The following is a 23,296-nucleotide window of genomic DNA, read 5'->3' as shown; positions in this document are numbered from 1 at the left end:
TTGCTTTTGGTAGTCAGTGGTTTTCAGAAAAAAAAGGGGAAATGGTGTTAAAGGTTATTTTTTTTCCAACTGTTCTGTGAGTGTTAATGTGATTTGTCTGTGTCGTTGTGCCAATGCTTTTCCTATCAAGGCCTCTAAAGGATCAAAGCTTCACTGATAAACCTGTCACACACAATCCATTCTGTCGTCTGACTGATAGTTCAGACTGTTTTAGCCTGTAAAATATATAATATTTATATAATTAAGTTAAAAAAATATATATATTGTGGTTCACGTGTCTTTGATATGATTTGAATGATTTTTCAAATGTAAGCAAGAATAACTTTGATTGTTAGTAATATTACTGGACTGAAGCAGCTTCATTTTAATCGATTATACAGACATCATTTATTAGAAAAATCATGAGTATCAAATATGATCAGGCTTTTGAGGAAGGTTTATTTGTTCATCTCTCAATCATCACTGTATTACATTGCATTATATGTTTTAAAATTACAGAGCTTTGATCATAAAACCAAGCATTCTGTTATATTGTTATAAATATCTAATTGATTTGCATTACAAGCATCAGACTTTCAACTTTTTGGCCTTATAAATATCAGCATCTGCACCAAATTTGGTTGTTTTTTCCTCCTGGAGTTTGAGCCTCATAGTCTCACTATGTCATGCTATATGAGCCATATAATACAAAACATAAAACTTTTTTCATCTCACAATTATTATTGTTTTTTTTCTGGCTGTTATTTCATATGTCAGGCTTTACAGGGTTGATACAGATATTAAATACTACTTTTATGCATTTTAAAGGTGAGAGAAAAACAACAAACAAACAAATAAAAAGACTAGAGCCTGTAAACAACCACCGACAACCCTTAGCATCATGCTAGCAAACATAGTGGCCGCTATGTTGAAATCACATGACGTGCCAAATACTCACCTTATCTTGGTAACTCATTATCAAACACTTCCTGTTGGGTGACAAACACACCTGTGAATAGTTTTTTTTTAATGTTTGTCTTATGTGTGTTTGTGTAAGTATACCACCTATTCTTGCAAAAAAAAAAAAGTATTCTGAATTAAGTGATTAGACATTAAAAACAAAAACAAACAAACCAAAAAAATAAAATAAATTAGGGATGCATGATATATCAGCCACCGTATCGGTATTGGCCGATATATGATCATTTTGAATGTTATCGAAATTTGGCCAATATATCAAAGTCGATAAATAATGTATTATTTCCTCCAGCTGAGATACTTCAGATGAGTACTGTTCAACATGATGGGTTTGAATTGCTTGAAATAGGATTGGAATCACTTCAAAAAAGGAAAATACAGTTCAGTGCAACATGTGCAGCTTAAGTCTGTCATATCGGCTACATACAATTATTATGAGAACATTATAATCGTGTGTTTGGGACATGGCTTTTAATGCTGAGACTTTTGATTTTGTAATCAGGCTCTCGGCCAATTTATCGGCCAATTTATCGGTTATCGGCTTTCAAATATAAAGAGTTATCGGTTATCGGTATCGGCCAAAATGTTCATATCGGTGCATCCCTAAAAACAAAATGGTGGTTTAGAAAAACGAATTAGAGCCACCAAATTGTTAACAGTAATGGCACATTTTAATAATTATGTTTCTTTATATGGTGACAAAAAAGGTTGAAATGTTTTGAATAATAACTAATTTTTCTGTCCCAACAGTGGAATCTAGTGTGTGACTCCGCCTGGATCGTTCACATTGCCAAGTTTTCCCTGTTGGTGGGCTCCATCTTTGGATACTTGGTGTTGGGAGTTTTGGCAGATTGGTGAGTAGGCCTATGTCTAAAAATGTCTTACTTATATTTTTGAATCAAAACTGATTTTCTTTCAGATATTAATGCATTAAAGAGTAACTTCTCTTCATTATAACACTGTGCCATGATAGAGGTGGATTGAGTAACCAGAAGTAAAAGTAGAAGTAGAAGTACAATTATAATGTTTCTAGTTACTTCAGATGTCCAAAAACCATGTTAACATCATAATTGTTGTGGTATGTTAAGTGGTTTGTGTATTTAATAGTTTAATAGTCTTTTGTAAAATGTCGTACAGAGTTGTTTACTAGCTGCACAACCTACAGCCATATTTGAAAGATATATTTGATGGATTAATTTGATTTGATTTTAGAAAAAGGGAAACTTCTCCATGGCCTCAAATGGCCTCTCACAGTAATCCTTCCCTGTTGTGTCACACAGCCCGTTTTATTTACATCTGAGCGATATATGCAGCCAAACGTGAGGTGCTGACGCAAAGCACAGTGATTTACAGTCAACTGAACTGATTGCTCAGTGTTTATAAAGAGAGCTCTCTTTGCACTCCTTCTGTTTATAAACCATTCGTAAATTGAGTAAAAGTTTTATTTTTCTTGTTGTCAAGTACATACTGGATACTTTTGGGAGCGACAAAGATATTTAAATGCAGGACTGATTCCCAAATCGCAATGATAGACATAGTAATAACTATAAAAATGGATGGGGAAACATCTGATATGTCAAAATAGATCTAACATAAAAAAAAAATGATGTTCAAATATGAAAATAAAATAGCTAAATATTTCCAATATTTTATTGACATTTGTATATATTTTTTATTATTTTAATATAGCTGTGGTATTGAAACTGGTACTGAGAACTACTTGAGCTTCTGTTAAAGAGCTGATTTTATAGTCTCCTACATTTAGGATAAATACTTGATTGTTTCCAAATGTTTCTCATTTTAAAAGTGTGCAAGCGTATTTGCTGCATTTTCGTGACTTCAAGGTCACAGCCATTTTCATTGTGCTGGTAGACATACGGTACATCGTCCCACCGTCAGTGCCGTCAACATGGGACCAAATATTTTAACTACATAATATAATTACAATATAGTATATGATTTTTTCCCAAGCAATTGTAATTTGAAGAAGACAAATCAATAACTGCATAAGGCAATGTTTTTTGATAGAGAGGAAAAACAATCTGTTCACAATAAAAAAAGTAAATATAGCTGCAAGCAACAATTATCGGGGCCAAGCACAAAGAAGGAACGATAAGTTGTGCAAGCATCAGACTAACTGCAACAATGAGTAATCTAAGACATTTTAGAGGATTTTCATTATAATGGTTGAAAAATATTAAATAGAATCAGTAGGAATATGATTTAATTGTTTATTACTTTTGACCAATAGGTGGCGCTGTGGCCAAATTGATGTGGTGTGGTCAGAGTGAGGTGACAATGACACATGCAAAGTTTGGTGTCAATTTGCCAAAGCATTGCAGAGATAAAGCCTCAGAGTCATTTTGGCATCATGCCTCAACTTTGTTGATGTGTTAAATTATAGCGTTTTTGTCTATTGACACGAAATCCATTTTGCCGGTGCGGTCTGAAGACGATCTGACTCAAATTTGTTTAAAATTGGACCAATGGTCTAGGAGGAGTTCGAAAAAGTAGATAAAATATGTAAATTGCGGGCAGGAAGTTTGGCCGACTTTGGCAAAATTGGTTTATACAGTATGTTCTCTGCATGACCCAAGGAATCTATTAAGACTATTGTAAGTTTTATTACAATAGACAAAACTAATCAAAAGCTGTTAGCATTTTTTTAAATCCCATTATAATTTTTGGTCACAAGGTGGCGCTGTCTTAAAAGTTTGAGTACCTTGGTGCCGATGCCACATACAGAGTTTCTTAACGATACGTTAATGCGTTTATCAAACATAAACATACAGCATCTTATGACAAAATTCAAAATGGCCGATGCCCAAAATGGCCAGTATGGGAATATTGGGTACCATATGACTCGGCATGCTGCACCAAATCTAAAGAGGCCAGTTTTGTGATTTTGAGGCAAACCGTTTAGAAGTTATAAGCAAAAAACAGCCATTTTGCATATCTCCTGATCACTAGGTGGCACTGCACCGAAACTGTGCAGGTAACCTCTGATCATGGTTGTCATAACACACACACAAGTTTGGTCAGATTACGTTTAAGCGTTGTGGAGATATAGCCTCACGTTTATTTTGGCGTGCTTTTCGTTGAATTCGTTTGCTCATTATTCGAGAACCGTTTGACTAATCACCTTGAAATCCATAACTTTTTATCAGCATGGTCTGAAAATTATCTGAAAAGTTGGTTTTACAGAAAATTCTATATTTCATGACGGAAAAAGACGTCTTGAGCCAAGGAATCAGAATTTTTTTTCTAGCCCTTATGGTTCAAAAGTTATTAGCATAAACATGAGTGCAAATTTGGACAGTTAGTGGCGCTAGAGGGATTGAGTTTGAGACTCCAAAATTGCTGTGGTTAATGTTCAGACTGTCCTCTATCTGTGTGCCAAATCTCATTACTTGCATAGACTTAAATAGCAGAAGAAGTAGAGGAACGCTAATGATTACTATAGGAGGCTACACATCTTTGGTGCCTGGCCCCTAATGAAATTGAAAACATATCCTCAGAAAAGGCTTTGTCTTTGCATGAGTGTGGACTACAAGTTTCAGTTTTTCCATGTAGAGAGATTATGCTAATGTGCACATGAATAAAATGATAAATATTCACAGTTTAACAATTGCACAAGAGTAAGAAGTACCCACTTAAAGTGTGTTTTTATAAAGTATTGTTTAGCAAAACATTACTTAAGTAAATGTAATGAATTACTGCCCACTTCTGTGAGCAATAAAAGTCTTTTCCATATTAATTAGAGTTTCTAAGGACAGTAAGAACTGCAGAATTGCTTATGTCAGTTATTTGTTTAAAAAGTTTATATAAATCGTACTGTGTAGGCGATTACGCTTGATCTCTTTGACTTTACATTTAAAAAGTTTCCAAGCTCAAAAGTCACCAAATTGCCAATGACCAACACACAGTATAATCACACTAAACGATATTTATTACATTGCAAATCTCACCTGTTTATATCATAGCCACATGTAAAATATCCTATCGACCAGCTTTAAACTGCTCAAAGTGGACTAGAAGGCAATATTATAATACATCAACATTATGAATTTCACAGTCCTGCATTTAAATATGGTTGCCAATAGCACATCACCAGCGTGAATAAATCATTTTTGAGTGGCATGCCCCTAATGATTGCTTGCTTTTGTACAATAAACAAAGCTACCGTGCTGAATCACTTAATGTCATATGATATGATCTAATATAAATTCTGGTTCCTGAAGCAAAACCAGTTGAACCACTCGGTATACACCATTCAGCAAAATGGCTTTTTGATGAAATGCTTCATTTTGCCTTTTCTAACACTCAGGTTTGGAAGGCACCCGGTCCTGATCCTGTCCGTCTTCTTCATGTTAGTTTTCGGCATGACAGTGGCCTTCTCCGTCAACGTCCCGATGTTCAGCACCCTGCGCTTCTTCGAGGGGTTTTGCTTGGCAGGGATCACACTGTCCCTCTACGCGCTGAGTGAGTAACGCTCTCTGTAATTCAACACCGTCATGCTGCTCTTAGGTGATGATACACAGGGCAACTTTTTGAGCAATGTTGCTTGGGCACTTTCCCATTGAAAAATGGGCAATAAATTTCTATCTGGATCATTTAGATCGGTCGTGGGCCCTGTGTCTCATCTGGTTGCACGTTGACGCCAACATTGCCCAAAAAGTTGCCCTGTGTATCATCAGCTTTAGATTAAACTGCTTTATTAAGAGCTGGGCTTCAGACGACAACATCATTCTTCATTTATCTGCTGTATTCTTGTAGTAATCTCTTTCAAGCAAGAGGGCATTACTTGCATTGCTCACAACTGCAAAACAAATCCAAAATATATATACACATTCACATTAAATATACACAATAATACACATATTGCACTACATTATATGTGCATTGACATTAACAACAGATATGGATACAGTTGAAATTTGTAGAAACATTTAGCATTCATACACCTGTCATAGATATTGGCATTTGAAAACATTACAGTAGTTTTTAGCTTAACTCTGTTTCTTTATCTTTCTACTGTGACAAATACCCTGATAACTTCTCATAATGTGGGTCAATGTTTGGGAGCCACGGAAAAGCATCAGGGTGTTTAAGTGTACAAAACATTGGGCGTATGGATGGAGAAAGAGCTCCTGCTTTGTGGAAGTCACATGATCAGCCTCAGCTGATTGTATTGTGTGAAGATTTTCATTCCTTCATCAGAAACTCATTGTTGCTCTAGAGGAAAGGCAAAGGATGTTGTTTGCGAACTGGACTGTGATGGATTGAGATTATTAAATGTCAATAATGACTTGTGTTTGAAATACTATCTCTTCTTTGTTAGTATTAGTTAGTACTAAGTTATCAGTGAATTGTGTGTAAATATGTTGTTTGTTTGGCTGTTGGCCTTATAGATTTCTTTGTTCTAGACGGTTTTTACTCAATATATATGATTTGTGGCTCTCTCATAAAGGTCTTCCCATGAGACACAAAGGTCAATTAGGGGCTCTCTACTCTATTGCACTGTCTTCTCAGTTGGTTATATTCATTCAGATGGATTACGCGTAGAGTAAAGGTGACCTTCTGCATGCTTAACAGTGAAGACATGTTCTGATGAGTGATAATCCTCTTTAGATGAACTCTGTCGTTGCAGTAATAGGGTTTGAACCAATGCCTCACCTGACTGTCTGATGACTCTGTGTTGTAAAAGTGGGTACGGTGGCCTTTCAGTTTACTTGTCATAGTAATTTGCTCGACTCCATCTACCCTGAAAAGCACTCCCAAAAATAGACCCGGCCTGGACTATTGGCGTGCTTCAGACGTTTTAATGGGTGATAATGAATCATACAATAAAAAAGGGTATAGAAAAAAAAATTCACTCAGAAATTGCTATTAAATTTCACAAACAATTACAAAGAATCTGCGAGTAAAACATTGAATGAAAAGTCAAATTAAATAGTATGTTCTTATACTGCAAACTTCGAAAAGATCAGTTTTACAGTGTGCATAACAAGTGACCTGTGCAACACCACATAACTATTATTGTTATTTTGATATGCTGTTCTGGCACACAAAGGAATGCAATAACTTTAGGCATTCCATGTTTTTCATGCTACTTTTAAATATCCTATTTTTCATTACTTGCCCTTACGACATTCAACACTCAAATGACTTTTCTTCAAAGTAAAACATTCATGTTTGGCCTTTTCAGTACATCAGACAGGACCAGGGGCTGCCAAAGTCCAAAAATCACCATCAAATATCATAGCAGTTCTTCTGAAGTCATATGATAGCTTCATGTTATGAGCATACCCTAATTTGTCACTGATAATCACCTTCTGGCAGCGCTCGTATAATATTCTTATTTAAATGTGGGATGTGAAGGGGAGAGTTGCGGTTGCTATGTAAATTTCTTCCCTGCTAAGCCCAACCCTTGAGCCTGATGCCACTGGCAGGAGACAGGACAAGGTTGTGTAGATACAGATGAAAAACAGTCTGTGGTGAGTAGGCAGAGGACACAGCAGTTTCTCTCAACAACACTTGTTAATATGTGTTTAATGTGCAGAGTCGGCTATTTGCTATTACTGATGTCAGTCGTTTCAAGCATTTGGTGATTCCGATTATTGTCTTGATTTCTAAATTAGGGTATCAATACTAGAGATGCACCGATTGATCGGCTGGTGACCGGAATTGGCCGATTTTCACGTGATCGGCCATGACCGGCGACCGGCCGGTCAGTCTGACATATGCCGATTTTATGCCAGTCAAATGCACTCGGGCGCCGCATGATTAACCTTTTGAGAGGTACGGTCTCATATATGGAATTTTTTATTTCTGTGCCCCTGAGAGTAACGTTACTGTTCCACATTTAGAATGTTCAGTGACGTCGCATAACTGCCAGATTCAAACTGTGCTTTCGCGCGTTGGCTGGCGCTGAGCCAGAGTCGGACGCGTTCAGCGCTGTCATATATCACAAGCAGTGTTTACTCTATTCTTCTCAGTTCACCGGCCACTTTCTTGCATTTATTTCGGGAGAAACTGACGAATTCGCGTGCTGTAAATCCGACTGACAACATTGCGGCACCCATCATGTTATAGATCAAGATTATTTATAAAGGTTTTTAAACGACCAAACACACTCACTTACACGTATTTGAGAATCGGAATATCAGATAGGCTAGTTGATGACATGGTAAGCAAGTTTGTTATATTATAATATTTTGAATAAAAAAGGAAAAGCGAAATAAAAGCGACGCATCTGTCATACAGTATTATTGTGGCTGCGGTGTATCGCGTGACGCGTCCCCATGGAAACATTAAAGGGAACGTTTGCCTTGAAAAAACTCACTCTGGGGGTGGGGGTGTCAGTTTGAATATTTTAAACTTACGCGTGAAAGGGTTAAAGAAAAGATCGAAAATAAATATTTGTGTGTGCTGTAAAGTGGTTAGAAAATGTTTTAATCGGAATCGGCTAAAATCGGTATCGGCAGGTCAAACTCAATAAAAAATCGGAAATCGGAATCGGCCTAAAAAATTGTAATCGGTGCATCTCTAATCAATACCTTTGCAATGTTAAGTTAACTGTATTAATATTTGGAAACTTGTGACGTGCAAGCAGGGCAGGGTCATTTGATAATGTTGGCCAATATCAGTCTTATTTTCCTGACTTAATTTGCTGAAATCAAGCATAAACAGTGAAAGGTGAGCAATAGCCAATGGGATTACAGCATTCACATTAATCCCACCCACTGCCAAAGCAACCCGCTTGCAGAGGCTTCTGCTTGGTCTTAAAGGCTTTGTTTTTCTGCAAATGATTATGTTTGCAAATTGAACAATGACTTGTCAAAAAAAGAACAAAACAGGAACAGAACAGAACAGAGCAGAACTAGACTAGACAGGACTAGAGAGTCAATCTACATCTACAGAATACAAAAGGTCAGTACAAACCTGACTGAAACAAGACTAGGCTAGACGGACCAACTTAGGGAACGATTTACCAAGTAACCGAGAACAAGATGAGATTGTAAAGGAGAGAGAACAAAGACAGGTGGAAATAATTAAGGTCAGTGCAGCCATGAATCAACTTAACAAAGGAGACTGGGGTTCGTGTCTCGCCGGCGGTCGATCTGTCCTGGACAATAACATGTTCTGTGTTTTCACTCCACGGTCAAATAATGATGCATTGCTTGAATATCATGAAGTGAGTCATGAAGACTTGGCTTGGTAACCTTCCTTTTTATTCATAACAATGCCTTTGTAATAGAAGGTTTTTTTATTCGCCAGAAATTTTGTGACAAAAACGTTAAAATATTTATACAAAATGATCATTTTCATCCTCATTTTCACTCTCTGTTTAGAATACTGTGTTTCAAAGGGCATTATGTCTTCCAGAAACGCAAGTGTAGGAGCAGTAATTCTTTGAAATGTCTTATTGGTTATTCACTGTCACAGGTGATCACTTCCGTTTTCTTTATTATTTCCTTTATTGTTTGAGCTAGTGTTGGAAGGGGCGAATAGCGGGAGCCAACTTCCTGTTGACCGTATTGCATTGGTTAAATCATGGCTACATATGTCAAGCTGAAATAAAAGTAAAAATCATGCTAAGATCGCCACTCTTCCTTTAGTAATGATATGACAAGCGAGTGCGGGCGAGTCACGAGCCGCCTCTATGTGGCTATTGGATGCCGCAAACAGCAAGTAAACTTCATTGGCGAACTTCATTGCACAGTATCCACGTAATCACGTACCTATATAAGTATTGCACAAGCAACACTAGCATATATTCAACTTGACTACGCTTTCTTCGTGCAATATATTAATATTCAACTCAAGTAAACATTGTTAGTCCAGGTATTGATTAGTTGATTAGGTGCCCTGACTGGCAGCATGTTGAGCATAATTAAGAAAACAATGACACGAACAAACAAAAACTTTGTTGTTTAAAAGATTTATTTTTGGCGTTTTTGCCTTTTATTAGGATAGGACAGTAGTTAGACAGGAAGTGAGGTGGGAGGCGGGATCGAGAGAGGTCCACGAGCCGGGACTCGAACTCAGGTCACCCGAAGCACAACTGCGCTACATGTCAGTGCGCTTGCTCACGAGGCTATCGGCGCAGACAACTTTGTTGTTTAATTGCACTTGTAATTAATGGTATTTCAAGGAGGCCATCTCTGAACTCTGTCACGGCCAAGGAACCCATCCCTGAAACGACCAAGAAGACCGTCTTTGAACTCTTTATCGACCCTATTACACCCGAGGAGGTAGTTTCTGAATCCTCTGCATATCTCGTCATGGCCATGGAGGTTGTTTTGGACTATCTGTGCTTCCTGTTATGGCTAAGGAGGCCATCAGTGAACGTTATGTGCTGCCTGTTACGGCAAGGAGGCCACTTTTGGACTCTCTTCAGTCCTATCTGCTCTGCTGTGAGGGTCTTCTGCTCCACATTGGTGGTATCCAGTGATGGTTGCTGGCTTCACCTTGGTACCCTGCATTGCCCCAGTTTCTTTACCCACTTCCACCTCCAGGACCCCTAGCCCTGTTACACCTCCGTGCCACCACCCAACTGGAGTTTTGGTTTGTTGTTGAGCGTCTGGAATCCGCTCTTCAAATGTGTAGGGGTGTCACGATTTCCCCTGTGTTTTGTGTTCTAAGACACTTGTTTTGATATTCTGTTGCCTTGATGTTTCTGGTTTCACTTGTGCCTTGTTATCCTTTGGCTGCATCTGAAAAGGTACAGTAGGCCGTGACTTGTCCTAACAGGTGGTGAATCTGCAGGCAGTGGTTGGGAACCTCACGAAACTGATTTCGGACACACTTTTGAGGCAGCGTAACGGTTTAATGATCTACAGCAAAATAGAGCGAGCTTCGGTGAAAACTAAGTGAATATTCAATGACTACATCACTCGTTAGAAAAAAAGTTGATCAAAAATGTGCATTTACACACAAACTGACGACCAGCCGCAACTTCCAGACGCCATCTTTATTTTTCTAGCTCAACTGTCACAGAATGGAAAGCAGAGGATTGTGGGATATCAAAGGCAGTGAAGGATACATCTGTGCTGCCTTCAAAAATCTATCAGATGAAGGGGTTTCAGAAACTAACACTGCATTTGGACGTGCCTTGATGCCTCACGACCTTGAAACCTTGTAGTTGTCGGTCGTTGTCTTGAAATGTTTCATTTTATTTTATGTGTTTTTAAAGCTGTCGCGTTTCCATTCCATATTTGGATAATTGCCTCCTGTTCCCTCTGTGGATTATTATAGTCTTCCATGCTTTGATTGATGTTTCCCTGTTTGGATTATTGTCCTCGTAATTTCTGTTTTGTTAATAAACTGCTGTAAATAGATCCTTGCCTCTCCTTTTCCCTGTGAACCGTGACAGATGGACAAACATGAGCACACCTGCATAATTTACATACGCATGTTATGGGCCGTTTAGAGGAAAATCACATGACTTCACATCAAATACGTGACCATTTCAAATCCTGCAGTCTAGGTTGGAAAACAAAAACTCATATTTTAAACTGGGGAATTAGCTTTGAGGTCGGAAACTTGCAGTTTGTGTATTTCTTGAAGAGTTATATGTGTAAATATCATAGTCATTAAAAAGGTAATAAAATGGAAATCGCAATGCCTATGATCCATGATATCCCATGAGACGACGCCTGGCTATATTTCCCACTCACTGAAGAAGTGTTAAATTTCTCTCATCCTTGGAATCCTTAGCTAATGAGTTCACTCATTTAATCATGTTGCTTTGTGTGTCCATGGATAGAGACCTTTCAATGTACATTCAGTGTCCTAAGATAATGAGCTGGCCTAGATAACAGCACTATGGTGAGGGTCATTACGGGGTTAGATTAGCCAAGACTGACGCTCAGTGAAATAATCGTGTCCATGCCCTTTGAAGACATCCAGATTTCAAGGCTGGTTGTTGCTGTAGATGAACTCACATGTCATGTCCCTTTAGTGAAAATACATTTGAGACACAACACTAGACCTCCATGAAAAAGCTAAAAATCCTACTTGGAAATGAACGGGCCGCTTTTGGAAACATGTCTTAGTTTCTGGTCCCCATTGACTTCCATAGTTTGAAAATAACAATACTATGGAAGTCAGTGGGGACTAGAAACCGTTTGGTTACACACAATCTTCAGATATCTTCTTTTTTTGCTCAGCAGAAGAAAGAAACTCACAGGTTTTAGAAAGAAACTGGTAACACTTTACAATAAGGTTCATTAGTTAACAACCTTAGTAAACATGAACTAAGAATGAACAATACTTCTACAGCATTCATTCATATTAGTTCATATTAATTTCAACATTTACTAATACATTATTAAAATCAAAGGTTGTATTTGTTAACATCAGGGCTGCCAACTTTTGAGTTTAGCTTGGAGTGAGAATTATGGAGGGGGATTTGGGGGGATGTAATCTTGCATCACAATAGGTGTATTGTGATTGTCAAAACATTTTAGTAGCTAAACAGAATTGTATTAGGTTTAGACAATGTTTACATGGTACAAATTCTGGTAAGCTACAGTTTTTTATTATTGCTTGAGACGAATTTCATGTTTTCAATTCAATTCAGGTCTTGTGATTTGATTTAATACTGACTCATTTGGATAAATATTAGGTGCACAAGATAGGCATACATTTTTCTCAAGAAAAAAAGAAATCTCACCTAATGCTGTAAACATACAGAGCGCCCTGTCAGCTGGCAGTATTATTTAATGTTAAAATAACTCAAATTAAATATAATGCACTTTTATTATAATAACAACTTTATTTAATGATATAAGTAAAAATATAATAATACACATATTTAGCAAAATACTCTCTATAGCTCTTTTTTTAGCCACCTTATGTGCTATATATTATGGTCATTAAATGGCGTTCCTCAGGTAAATGTTGTGTGACGTATTGTTCTCCAGCTGTTTTATTGACCTCTTTCCACGGATGAAAAACACTGATTGATCGATATCATGTATGAGGAATAAACATTTCGGTAAGTTGTACTGTATCTTTCAACAGGGTTCATTCGTGTTTATTTACTATTAGCTAGTAGAGATGATCGGTTCACGTGCGCTAGGGTTCATGTTAGTTAATACATTTACTAATGTTAACTAATGTACCTTATTGTAAAGTATTAGCAAGAAATACTGCTTTCCGAGTCATTTATAAAAACAAACTGATATATAGTAAAATCTACAAATGAAACATGTCCAATCCAGTTCAAAGACTTTGCATTTTGCTTTATTTTCCTTGTTAAAAGTGTGTTTTCACTTGTTTTCTTGCTATCGATTCTTGAGCTCTTCTGTAATCTCAGAGAAGATGTGCAGTCAGTGTTCTGCATGCTGACCGGAGTAAAGTTCAGCCGTTGTGCTGAGACCGTGTTCTCCAGAGCTGAATCTACAGCTGTTTATCTGTGACCTTTGACCCTCGCCACCTGCACTCCTCGAGCAGGCCCAGGTGTAACGCTGTGTTTTCCCCACTATTACTCTCAAACTTTTCTCTCTGTTCTGTCTTTATGCATGCTAGACCCAGAAACACTGTTAAACCATGATAAATATACTCACAGATGCCACAAACCGATTTGTGTAATCATTTCATGAGTGTAAAACATATTTTAATAGACTGTGCTTTTTTAAATGATACTGGACAACATTTTTATTCAGAAAATATATTAATGGACATTTTTAAAAAGGTTTCTCCTGGCATCATTTTTGAATTTCTGACAAATATTAAATTGAAAGATTCTATTTAAATGTTATTATTAGGCTACTGTTGTTACTATTGGTATATATGTCTGATTTTGTATATTGATTTAAATATTTTTTATTTTTTTTATTGTAAACAATGTTTGGAATTAATTGAAATCATAAATCTTTTAATTTATTTAAATGCTGTTGATTGCATTCCATGAATATAGCCATCGCTGCTGATATGGTGTTAAATCATAAATAAATAAACTGACAGAGGCCACACATTAACATTAACATGGCATTGCATTCAAGAAACACATTTTATCAGTCAATCACACTTGAATGCAGCGCTAGCCCTGATCTCCACCTGTCTGAGCTGCAGGAGACTCGTCCTCTCGTGATCACTGTGTTATCGTGAACTCGCGCTCATGACACAGAGAGCCAGCGGTCCTGTCGGGAGGGAGTGTATTTGAATATTTGACATAATGGCATGAAGCCATGAGGGACTCATGTGACTCAGGGGAAGGTCATAGTGTCAGCCTCGGGCCAGACAAACAACCCAGATCCCTCACGGCGCCCCCTGCTGGCGCTCAACTGGAGAACAGCCCTCACTGAGGCATTCGTACTCATCATAATCAGTCTTGAACATTTTATTTCAGTTAATCCAATAAGGATTTAAGAGTTCTCGGTCTAATTGTAGTTATGAAGTACAAATTAAAAAGTATTTGCAAATATAATTTGTATGTAAAATATGCAGACATTTACTGTTATTCGTATGTCTGATATGTGGAAAATGCAAAACCTTCCTTGTCGTCACATTCAGTAATGAATTACATGTGTAAATGATAGCATATTTTCTAAACGGCATAAAATGTTTGTTTTGCATAATTGGATATTTCTGTCAGTCATAGTAAGATTTAAGCTTCTCATAAAGGAGTGCAGCAGAGCAACATCAAGAAGATCAAATACTGTGTGTGTGTGTGTGTGTGATGGGTAGGGGTAGGTTTAGTGTGTGTGATGGGTAGGTTTAGGGGTAGGGTTAGTGTAAGAGGACAGAATATACAATTTGTACAGTATAAAACCATTACGTCTGTGGAATGTCCTCATTTAGACAGCTAATTAAGTGTGTGTGTGTGTGTGTGTGTGTGTGTGTGTGTGCGTGTGTGCGTGTGCGTGTGTGTGTGTGTTCACGAGCAGCTGAGCTGTGGGGTCGTGGGGGATTTGGATCAGATGGTTAAGGAGATCAAGGTTCTCTCTTTCGGGCTTCGCTCCAGAAGCTGATCAGCTGCCGTACTGGAGGCTTTTTAAGAAATGAGGCTTGAGGGTTTTTCCGAGGTTCAGTTCCAGCTGAGATGCTGACTCAGGCCCTGTTTACTCCTGGTACTGAGATGCGTTCTGGTCGAGCGGATCACAAGTATCACACCAGCGGCCTCATGTATTAAACCTGCAGTAGATTTCATCCTAAAGTGTGTGTACTAACAAAAGCCAGAACCTGCGCAAAATTCCCTTTATAAATCCCAGTCAGCGGAAGATGTGCGCAACCCCGAAATAACCATAATTGAGCTTACAACGCCTCGTTTTACTGTGCATATCCTCATCTGCATATCATTTGCATATGCATATTCATCCACATGATATATAACAGTACAGGACATTAGGAAAAATATGAGATATGGACTAAGTGCCATCATAATACATTACTAGAAATCATTTAGTATCCTTGCCTAATTTTAGAATAAATAAATCAAAACTTGTCTGACTCAACATGGCACTGAAAAAAACATTAAAAAAAATAAAGCATGCATATCTTACCATTTTCTTCCAATTCTATAGAATGAATAGAATGAAGCATTTATATAGCAGCACTTTCATATGTACTACTGTACACCAAAGCTCTTTACAATCATATCAGGGCATCTCTCCTCAACATTGTTTTCTTCCAATTCTATCCTTCAAAAGCAATGGAACATACAATTTTATTTAACAAAAGCAAAAAAAAATTCCAAAAGCAATTTTCATAATATTGTGAAGAGCTCGAAAGGGGTTATCATTAGGCTACTGTCTATCTGTGCACAACACTAACACACACATGCAGGCAGCAGAGGTGTGTGTGTGTGTGTGTGTTCAATTTACATATGAACACACTGAGAGCTTCAGCTTTAGTTTCTGCTCTGACAGTCTCAAGACCAGCCGAACGCTGTGTGTGTGTGTGTGTTAGAAATCAGGAATGATGAGAAAACATTGTGTTTGGTATGTTTTTCCTCTTCAAACCAAACTTGGGTCTTCAGCCGACAGTTTAAACCCCGTCTGGCTCGAGCTCTTCCCATGATGTTTATGCATTAGATCTGTAGACAGAGAGGAGACAGTCTTTAGTGGCTGTTGAACACATTCGATCACATGAGCGTTTACACTACGAAAGCAATCCGGTCGAATGTGTTTTCAGCTAGATCTGGAAGTGGTGGAAACTGGACAAGCTCTAAACCTCTTAGACCCCGTTTACACCGGCATTATTGTGTCCACCTGTGATCCGATCGACCAAACGCATCTTAACACCAGCTGTAAACAGGGCTTTAGCAGCTGCCTCAGTATGTAGGACCTAGAGAACGAGAGAACGAAGCAGATCACTACAGTTTCTTAACCCCGTTCTAAACCTCACTTTTAACCCCAGGTAAAGGAGCGTCTCACACTTGTGATATAGAAGCAGATATGTGACAGTTTTTAGTATAGTACAGGGCTATGAAACCCTGCTTTTGCTCTGTTGACCCCGCATTGGGGTGCCAAACGGACTTATATGAAGCATATCATTTATTTTTACCATTTTATGATAATTTTCTTTTTCCATTGAAATTATAATAATTTTTTTTACAGTGCAATGCATGATTTAGTCATCTGTACTGTCAGTTCAGAAACCACACTCACACATTTTAAAACTTCTCCCATTTTAGCAACAATTTCATAAACCATACCCTCAATTTATATATTGTACTTATATATTATATTCATAATCATACTCACTTTTCTGCAATCCATAAGCAGTACTGCCAAGTTTGTAAATTTAGAAATGTCTGCATTGTCTACTTGTTTCATCAGAAAGCTCCCTTCACTCTCAATAAAACTGCAATTTTGTGGGAAGAGTTTTAGATGTTTATAAATTAGGGTAGATAGTTATTTAACGGTGTTCATTAATTTGACAGATATTGGCTGGGAATAGAGATGACCATAACAGGTTTGGTTCCACACTGAAAGTTGAGGCAAACTCAGTGAAAGCATTCACCCGTGCACATAATCTTCTTACCAAATTTGCAAAACTGCAAGCACATTATCTGCTTTACACTCAGTCTGAAACAGCACAACAAACTCTTTGCAGAACACGAGACGTTACACATCCATACTCAAAAATGTCATGTAGCTTTTCATTATAGAAATGAAGGTGACTTGACGTGTATGTGTGTGTGTGTGTTTGTATGAAAGACAGAGCGGAAGAAATAGAACGTGCTTTGCTTTCCATAGATATAAAATGTAATTTCATGGGGAAAACATGGATATAGTTTGTCGTTTTTTTCCTGTGTTGTGGGTTTTGGTGAAGTGATGTGAAACTAATGCGGTCAAGACCTGCCTGGAACTACTGTAGCTGTGTCAGCCAATCAGAATCAAGCATTCAATCACCCCATTGTATAATTCTGGAATATTTAATAGGCACACTGTGTTATATGTACTCTTGTTAAAATATATTATATAGCATATTTTTATTTAATATTATTTAAAACTTTTTTGTGAAATTTTGTCTTAAAAAATGTCCTTGTCCTAACTTTCTTTAAAATATGACAATTTGGTTGATATTTTGTGACTAATGCAATGCTATTTTTAAGTGTGGCGTGTGCTGTATGACATTATGGTCTGGTTTCACAGGCGGGGCTTAGATTAAGACAGGATTAAGTCAGGAAAAGGCCTTTTAGGATGTTTAAGTAGCTTTTTAAGCGTGTTCATCTCGAGACAAAACAATGAAAATTGTATCCATTAAAACTCATATTTGATCAACAAAATAACATATTTAAACGTTGTTATCTTGGAAAAAAAATGTTCATGCCTTAAAATATCTTGAATGTAACTCGACACCCTTGCCTCATTTAGTATGCGCGGTTCTATGAATATGCAAATGAGCCCCGCCTCCACTCACTCACACAGCTCAGAGATCCACTGGTTGACGATCACACGTTGATCTGATTGGTTACAAGGTAGTTTGTGACGTCAGAAACACCAGCGATTTCAAAGCGTGTTTTTGAGACTGTCTTTGGTTCACTGCAGTTTTAAGGAGAGAATACTCAGCAATGGTGTCGACTTATGAATTTACACATGGTTTGTCTTAAAGCATATTAAGAACACCACATAGACACATAAACAACATTAAAAGCTGGATTTTCACCACAGGGGGACTTTAAGATATGCTTTCAGTTAAAACGGCTCAAACATGCATTTTAGTCTGGGACTAGACTGAAGCCTTGAGGGTTAGTGTCCTGCTGGGGTTACATTACACAAACTTGACTTAATATTTGAAAAAGTTATATATACTAAGTGAAATTACAATGGTAACTGAACAGATAGGATACTATTCTGATTTAGGAGGATGTTTTAGTAATCCAATGATCTACAGTTTATCTGAGAAAGAAAGTGGTTTGCCTGTGAACATCGTGAGCACTATTTCAGCTCGAGCTCTTTTGAGCACAGAGAATCCTTTGGTTGCTCCTCATTGAAATTCCAGGCTCTTCTGAGGGATTGTGCAGTCACTGTGTTGCAGTATTTTCTGAAAAAGCTGTTGGCCCATGTCAGGGGCTGATGCATGTTCTGTGAGTTTGCCATCATTTGATATTGCAGTATTGGTCTGTCATTGAAGACCAGCCCTGTTGTCTGCCGTGTGCTTCTGCACTATGAATACTAATGAGCATTTGAGATCACTGTAGACAGATGACAGGGCAGAAGACATGCAAGAATTACAGTGTTTTTTTAAAAGTCCCATAACTAGGGATGCACCGATATGAACATTTTGGCCGATACCGATAACCGATCATTCTTTATATTTGAACGCCGATAACCGATATATTGGCCCAGATATATTGATATATTGATCCAGGCGGAGTCACACACTAGATTCCAGTGTTGGGACAGAAAGATGGGATAGAAGGATTATTATTCAAAACATTTCAACCTTTTCTGTCACCATAGGAAGAAACAATTATTAAAATGTGCCATTACTGTTAATAATTTGGTGGCTCTAATTCGTTTTTCTAAACCACCATTTTTTTTTAGGGATGCACCGATATGAACATTTTGGCCGATACCGATAACTCTTTATATTTGAAAGCCCGATAAATCTAAAGCTGAATTCTTATATAATTTTTGAGAGGCTGATTGCAAAATCAAAAGTCTCAGCATTAAAAGCCATGTCCCAAACACACAAGTATAATGTTCACATGATAACTGTATGTAGCCGATATGACAGACTTGCGCTGCACATATTTTCCTGATTACTGATTCTAATCATATTTCAAGCAATTCAAAACCATCATGGCGAACAGTGCACATCTAAAGGAAAGAATCCATTATTCATCGGCTTTAATGTATTTGCCAAATTTTCTTATTGGCCCGATATCGATAACATTACAAATATATCGGCCGATACCGATGTGGTGGCAGATATATCGTGCATCACTAACCATAAGTGAATAAAACTCTCTGAAACAGTGTTTTTGAACCTTTTACAGAAAAAGCTTAGTTCTTTAGAAGCTTAAATACAGTCATGTTATGTTGAAATGGTATTTGCAATGTGCCTCAAGTCGTTTTTAACTGGCTTTAGTTTGAGTTGTGGTGATGTGATGGTGTGTTTTTGGTCTGCAGGGATTGAGCTGTGTTTGCCGGGTTGGCGTTTCTCCATGACCATGGTGGCGAACTTCTTGGTGTTGGCGGGTCAGCTGCTCATGCCAGGACTGGCCGCCCTCTGTCGGGATTGGCAGATTTTACAAGTCGTTATAATCTGCCCCCTCTTACTCATGCTGTCCTACATCTGGTGAGTGCCGCTGCCATTCTTACAACCAACATCTCACTGTTTATTTTAATTGTGTTTGAGTTTACAATGAAAGTTTAGAGCAATACAGCAACAACTGAAGCGAGCAGCATCAGTGCACTACTGTTTCCACACTTCATTAAGCAGCTCTATCGTTTTCAAATACATTTCAAAAGAAAAGTTTCTTAAGAACCAAATTAGCACATTAGAAGGATTATATAACACAGTGTTCCTTTAGTAGTCTGGAGGAATGACTGCTGAAAACCGGGCTTTGCTTCACAGTTAAAAGCCTAAAAATAAAGTACTTCAAACAGTAACAGTCATTTTTTCACGCACAAGAAGCATGATAAAACATTTTAGCAATGTGTTAAATCATGTTAGCAAAATGACTGACACGTGATTATGACTGGAGACTCATCTCATACTGTATAGAATACAATTTCTAACAAAAAAGTTAGTTTACAAAAACTAACATTAACAAACAATGAGCAATTAGATTTTTTTACTGACGTAAACAATGACTAATAACTGCTTTAAATATTTTGCTCATTGTTTGTTCATGTTAGTTAATGTTAACAAATGAGACCTTATTGTAAAGTGTAACCAGAGAAGATATTTATCATCATATGACACATGGAACCACTTCATGCTTTACTTCATTCAGTGATGAAGTGTTTAGTCCAGATTAGATTAGGTTAGTGCCTGTAGTTTAATATATTGTGATCATAATATAGTAAAGTATATCCTTCATGCTCCAGGATTTTCCCAGAATCTGTGCGCTGGCTGCTTGCGACTCAGCAGTACAGTCGCTCCAAATGGATCGTGGAGCGCGTCGCCAAGAAGAACGGCATCGATCTAGAGCATGATGCCAATGAACTCATGACAGGTACATAACCAATGACAATACAGATGATGGGCTGTGTTTATAATGTGCAAAATATATTCAATAACTAGCTATAATAAAGCTATAATATAATAGCCACCTGTTTCAAGCTAAGATATACATTTGAACTAAGCAAGATATGAAGAAAATATTGCAATATATAACCATAGTTAGAACTGAACTAAATCGGAAAAATTGTAAAATGACTAAAAGCAAGCCAATCACTAGCACACTGTCCACATTCTGCTATTAACAAGTCACTTGTTAGCATAGAAACAATCAACCGATAGTGGGTTTTACCGATAACTAGGTTGGACCACGCTGCCGATAACCGATTAATCGACCGGTAGTAGAATTTTACCGATACAGGTAACTAAGTTGGACCACGCTGGCCGATAACCAATTAATTGACGATAGTGGATTTGACCGATAACTTGGTTGGACCACGCTGGCCGATAAACAATTAATTGACCGAAAGTTGATTTTAACGATAACTAGGTTGGACCACGCTGTCCGATAACCGATTAATTGACCGACAGTGGATTTTACCGATAACGATAACTAGGTTAGGCCACGCTGGCCGATAACCGATTAATTGACCGAAAGTTGATTTTAACGATAAGTAGGTTGGACCACGCTGGCCGATAACCAATTAATCGACGATAGTGGATTTAACCGATAACGATAACTTGGTTGGACCACGCTGTCCGATAAACAATTAAATGACCGATTGTGGATTTTACCGATAACTAGGTTGGACCACGCTGGCCGATAACCGATTAATTGTCCGAAAGTTGATTTTAACGATAACTAGGTTGGACCACGCTGGCCGATAACCAATTAATTGACAATAGTGGATTTTACCGATAACTAGGTTGGACCACGCTGGCCGATAACCGATTAATTGTCCGAAAGTTGATTTTAACGATAACTAGGTTGGACCACGCTGGCCGATAACCAATTAATTGACAATAGTGGATTTTACCGATAACTAGGTTGGACCACGCTGGCCGATAACCAATTAATTGACGATAGTGGATTTGACCGATAACTTGGTTGGACCACGCTGGCCGATAAACAATTAATTGACCGAAAGTTGATTTTAACGATAACTAGGTTGGACCACGCTGTCCGATAACCGATTAATTGACCGACAGTGGATTTTACCGATAACTAGGTTAGGCCACGCTGGCCGATAACCGATTAATTGACCGACAGTGGATTTTACCGATAACTAGGTTAGGCCACGCTGGCCGATAACCGATTAATTGACCGAAAGTTGATTTTAACGATAAGTAGGTTGGACCACGCTGGTCGATAACCGATTTATACGACCGACAGTGGATTTTACCGATAACGATAAGTAGGTTGGACCACGCTGGCCGATAACCAATTAATCGACGATAGTGGATTTAACCGATAACGATAACTTGGTTGGACCACGCTGGCCGATAAACAATTAATTGACTGATTGTGGATTTTACCGATAACTAGGTTGGACCACGCTGGCCGATAAACGATTAATTGTCCGAAAGTTGATTTTAACGATAACTAGGTTGGACCACGCTGGCCGATAAACGATTAATTGTCCGAAAGTTGATTTTAACGATAACTAGGTTGGACCATGCTGGCCGATAACCGATTAATCAACCGATTAGGTTGTTGACCTAATATTTAATTTTAATACACTATTTTCAAATATTTTACTCTATTCAAAGGAAGATAAAAAGATAGAATAAAGCAATGATTGCTTTTATTAAACGGTTATAGTAATTCTAATACTGTATAAAGTAGTACTGATGTAATGAGGTCACAGGTGTATGTTTGCAGAGTAATTTACAACAACTTCAAACGTGGCTCAACCAATCAGAATCAAGGACCAGAACTTTTTCTGTTTCCGTTTTATAAAGACCATTTTATGTCTTATGTTCCCAAATGTTTTGCAATAAACAGCTGTTATTCTATACATAATTTTGGGAGGGTAAAAACTTACAGAGGAGCACTGAGGGAATGAAGAATTTGCTGATGAAAAGGCATTACTGTATGAGATCATGGCTCAGAACGATGTTTATGAATGCATGGCTAAGTTTGTGTAAAGCTCAATCGCACTAGTCAATATCTTTATGTTGGCTTGACACATTAACGCGGCCCAAAGTGTTCTAGCTACGACCAAACTCGGCTCGACCGTTTCAGAATGCATTTAAATGTCCTAAAGAAAAGATTCACCATTATTTATTCACCTTGTTCAAAACCGGAATGGCTTTCTTCTGTGGAACACAAAACCGGTTTGGCTAACAGGACTTCTATCCGGTTTCTGCATTTTACCAGACCTCAGTCTCCGTCAGACAGGCGTCTGCGCAGGTGAAACTTGCTTGCACAATATAAAGTCAACATTGCAAGTTGTGTTTGTGCTTTGCTGTGCTGCTGACAGTGTAAACACTCGAGAAGCCATGGTGACTATCTGTGACCACCAAAACACAGCATTACATCACAACATATCCTATTTACTGCCTCAGTGCATGTTCATGGTCATATCACTTCTGTTTCATGTCTACTTTAAGACATTAGAGCACTCAGATGTCCTGTGAGATACTGTATTTGAGTGTGTTTGTGTTATTCTGAGAAATGTCACTGTTGTACTGCTTATGATTTCTCAAGTTCACTCAAATTAATTTGTATCGCACTTTTCACAATAAA

At 37.8% G+C, this 23,296-nt stretch overlaps 1 protein-coding gene across 2 annotated transcripts in view; it reads left to right on the top strand.

Moving 5' to 3' along the window:
* The window catches only part of LOC311291337 (solute carrier family 22 member 23), a 52,490-nt gene that overhangs the window by 18,832 nt on the left and 10,362 nt on the right, over nt 1–23,296 (top strand). For both annotated transcript variants that reach the window (XM_084410309.1, XM_084410308.1), the window contains 4 exons: nt 1,708–1,811; nt 5,285–5,439; nt 19,551–19,719; nt 20,475–20,602. In XM_084410309.1, the coding sequence (XP_084266435.1) occupies nt 1,708–1,811; nt 5,285–5,439; nt 19,551–19,719; nt 20,475–20,602 (556 nt within the window). The remainder of the gene's footprint in view (nt 1–1,707; nt 1,812–5,284; nt 5,440–19,550; nt 19,720–20,474; nt 20,603–23,296) is intronic.

Source organism: Rutilus rutilus, assembly GCF_951802725.1.
Source record: "Rutilus rutilus genome assembly, chromosome: 6".
Taxonomy (NCBI): Eukaryota; Metazoa; Chordata; class Actinopteri; order Cypriniformes; family Leuciscidae; genus Rutilus; species Rutilus rutilus.
Note: the sequence above shows the minus strand (reverse complement) of the source record. Positions and strands in the feature narration are given on the sequence as shown.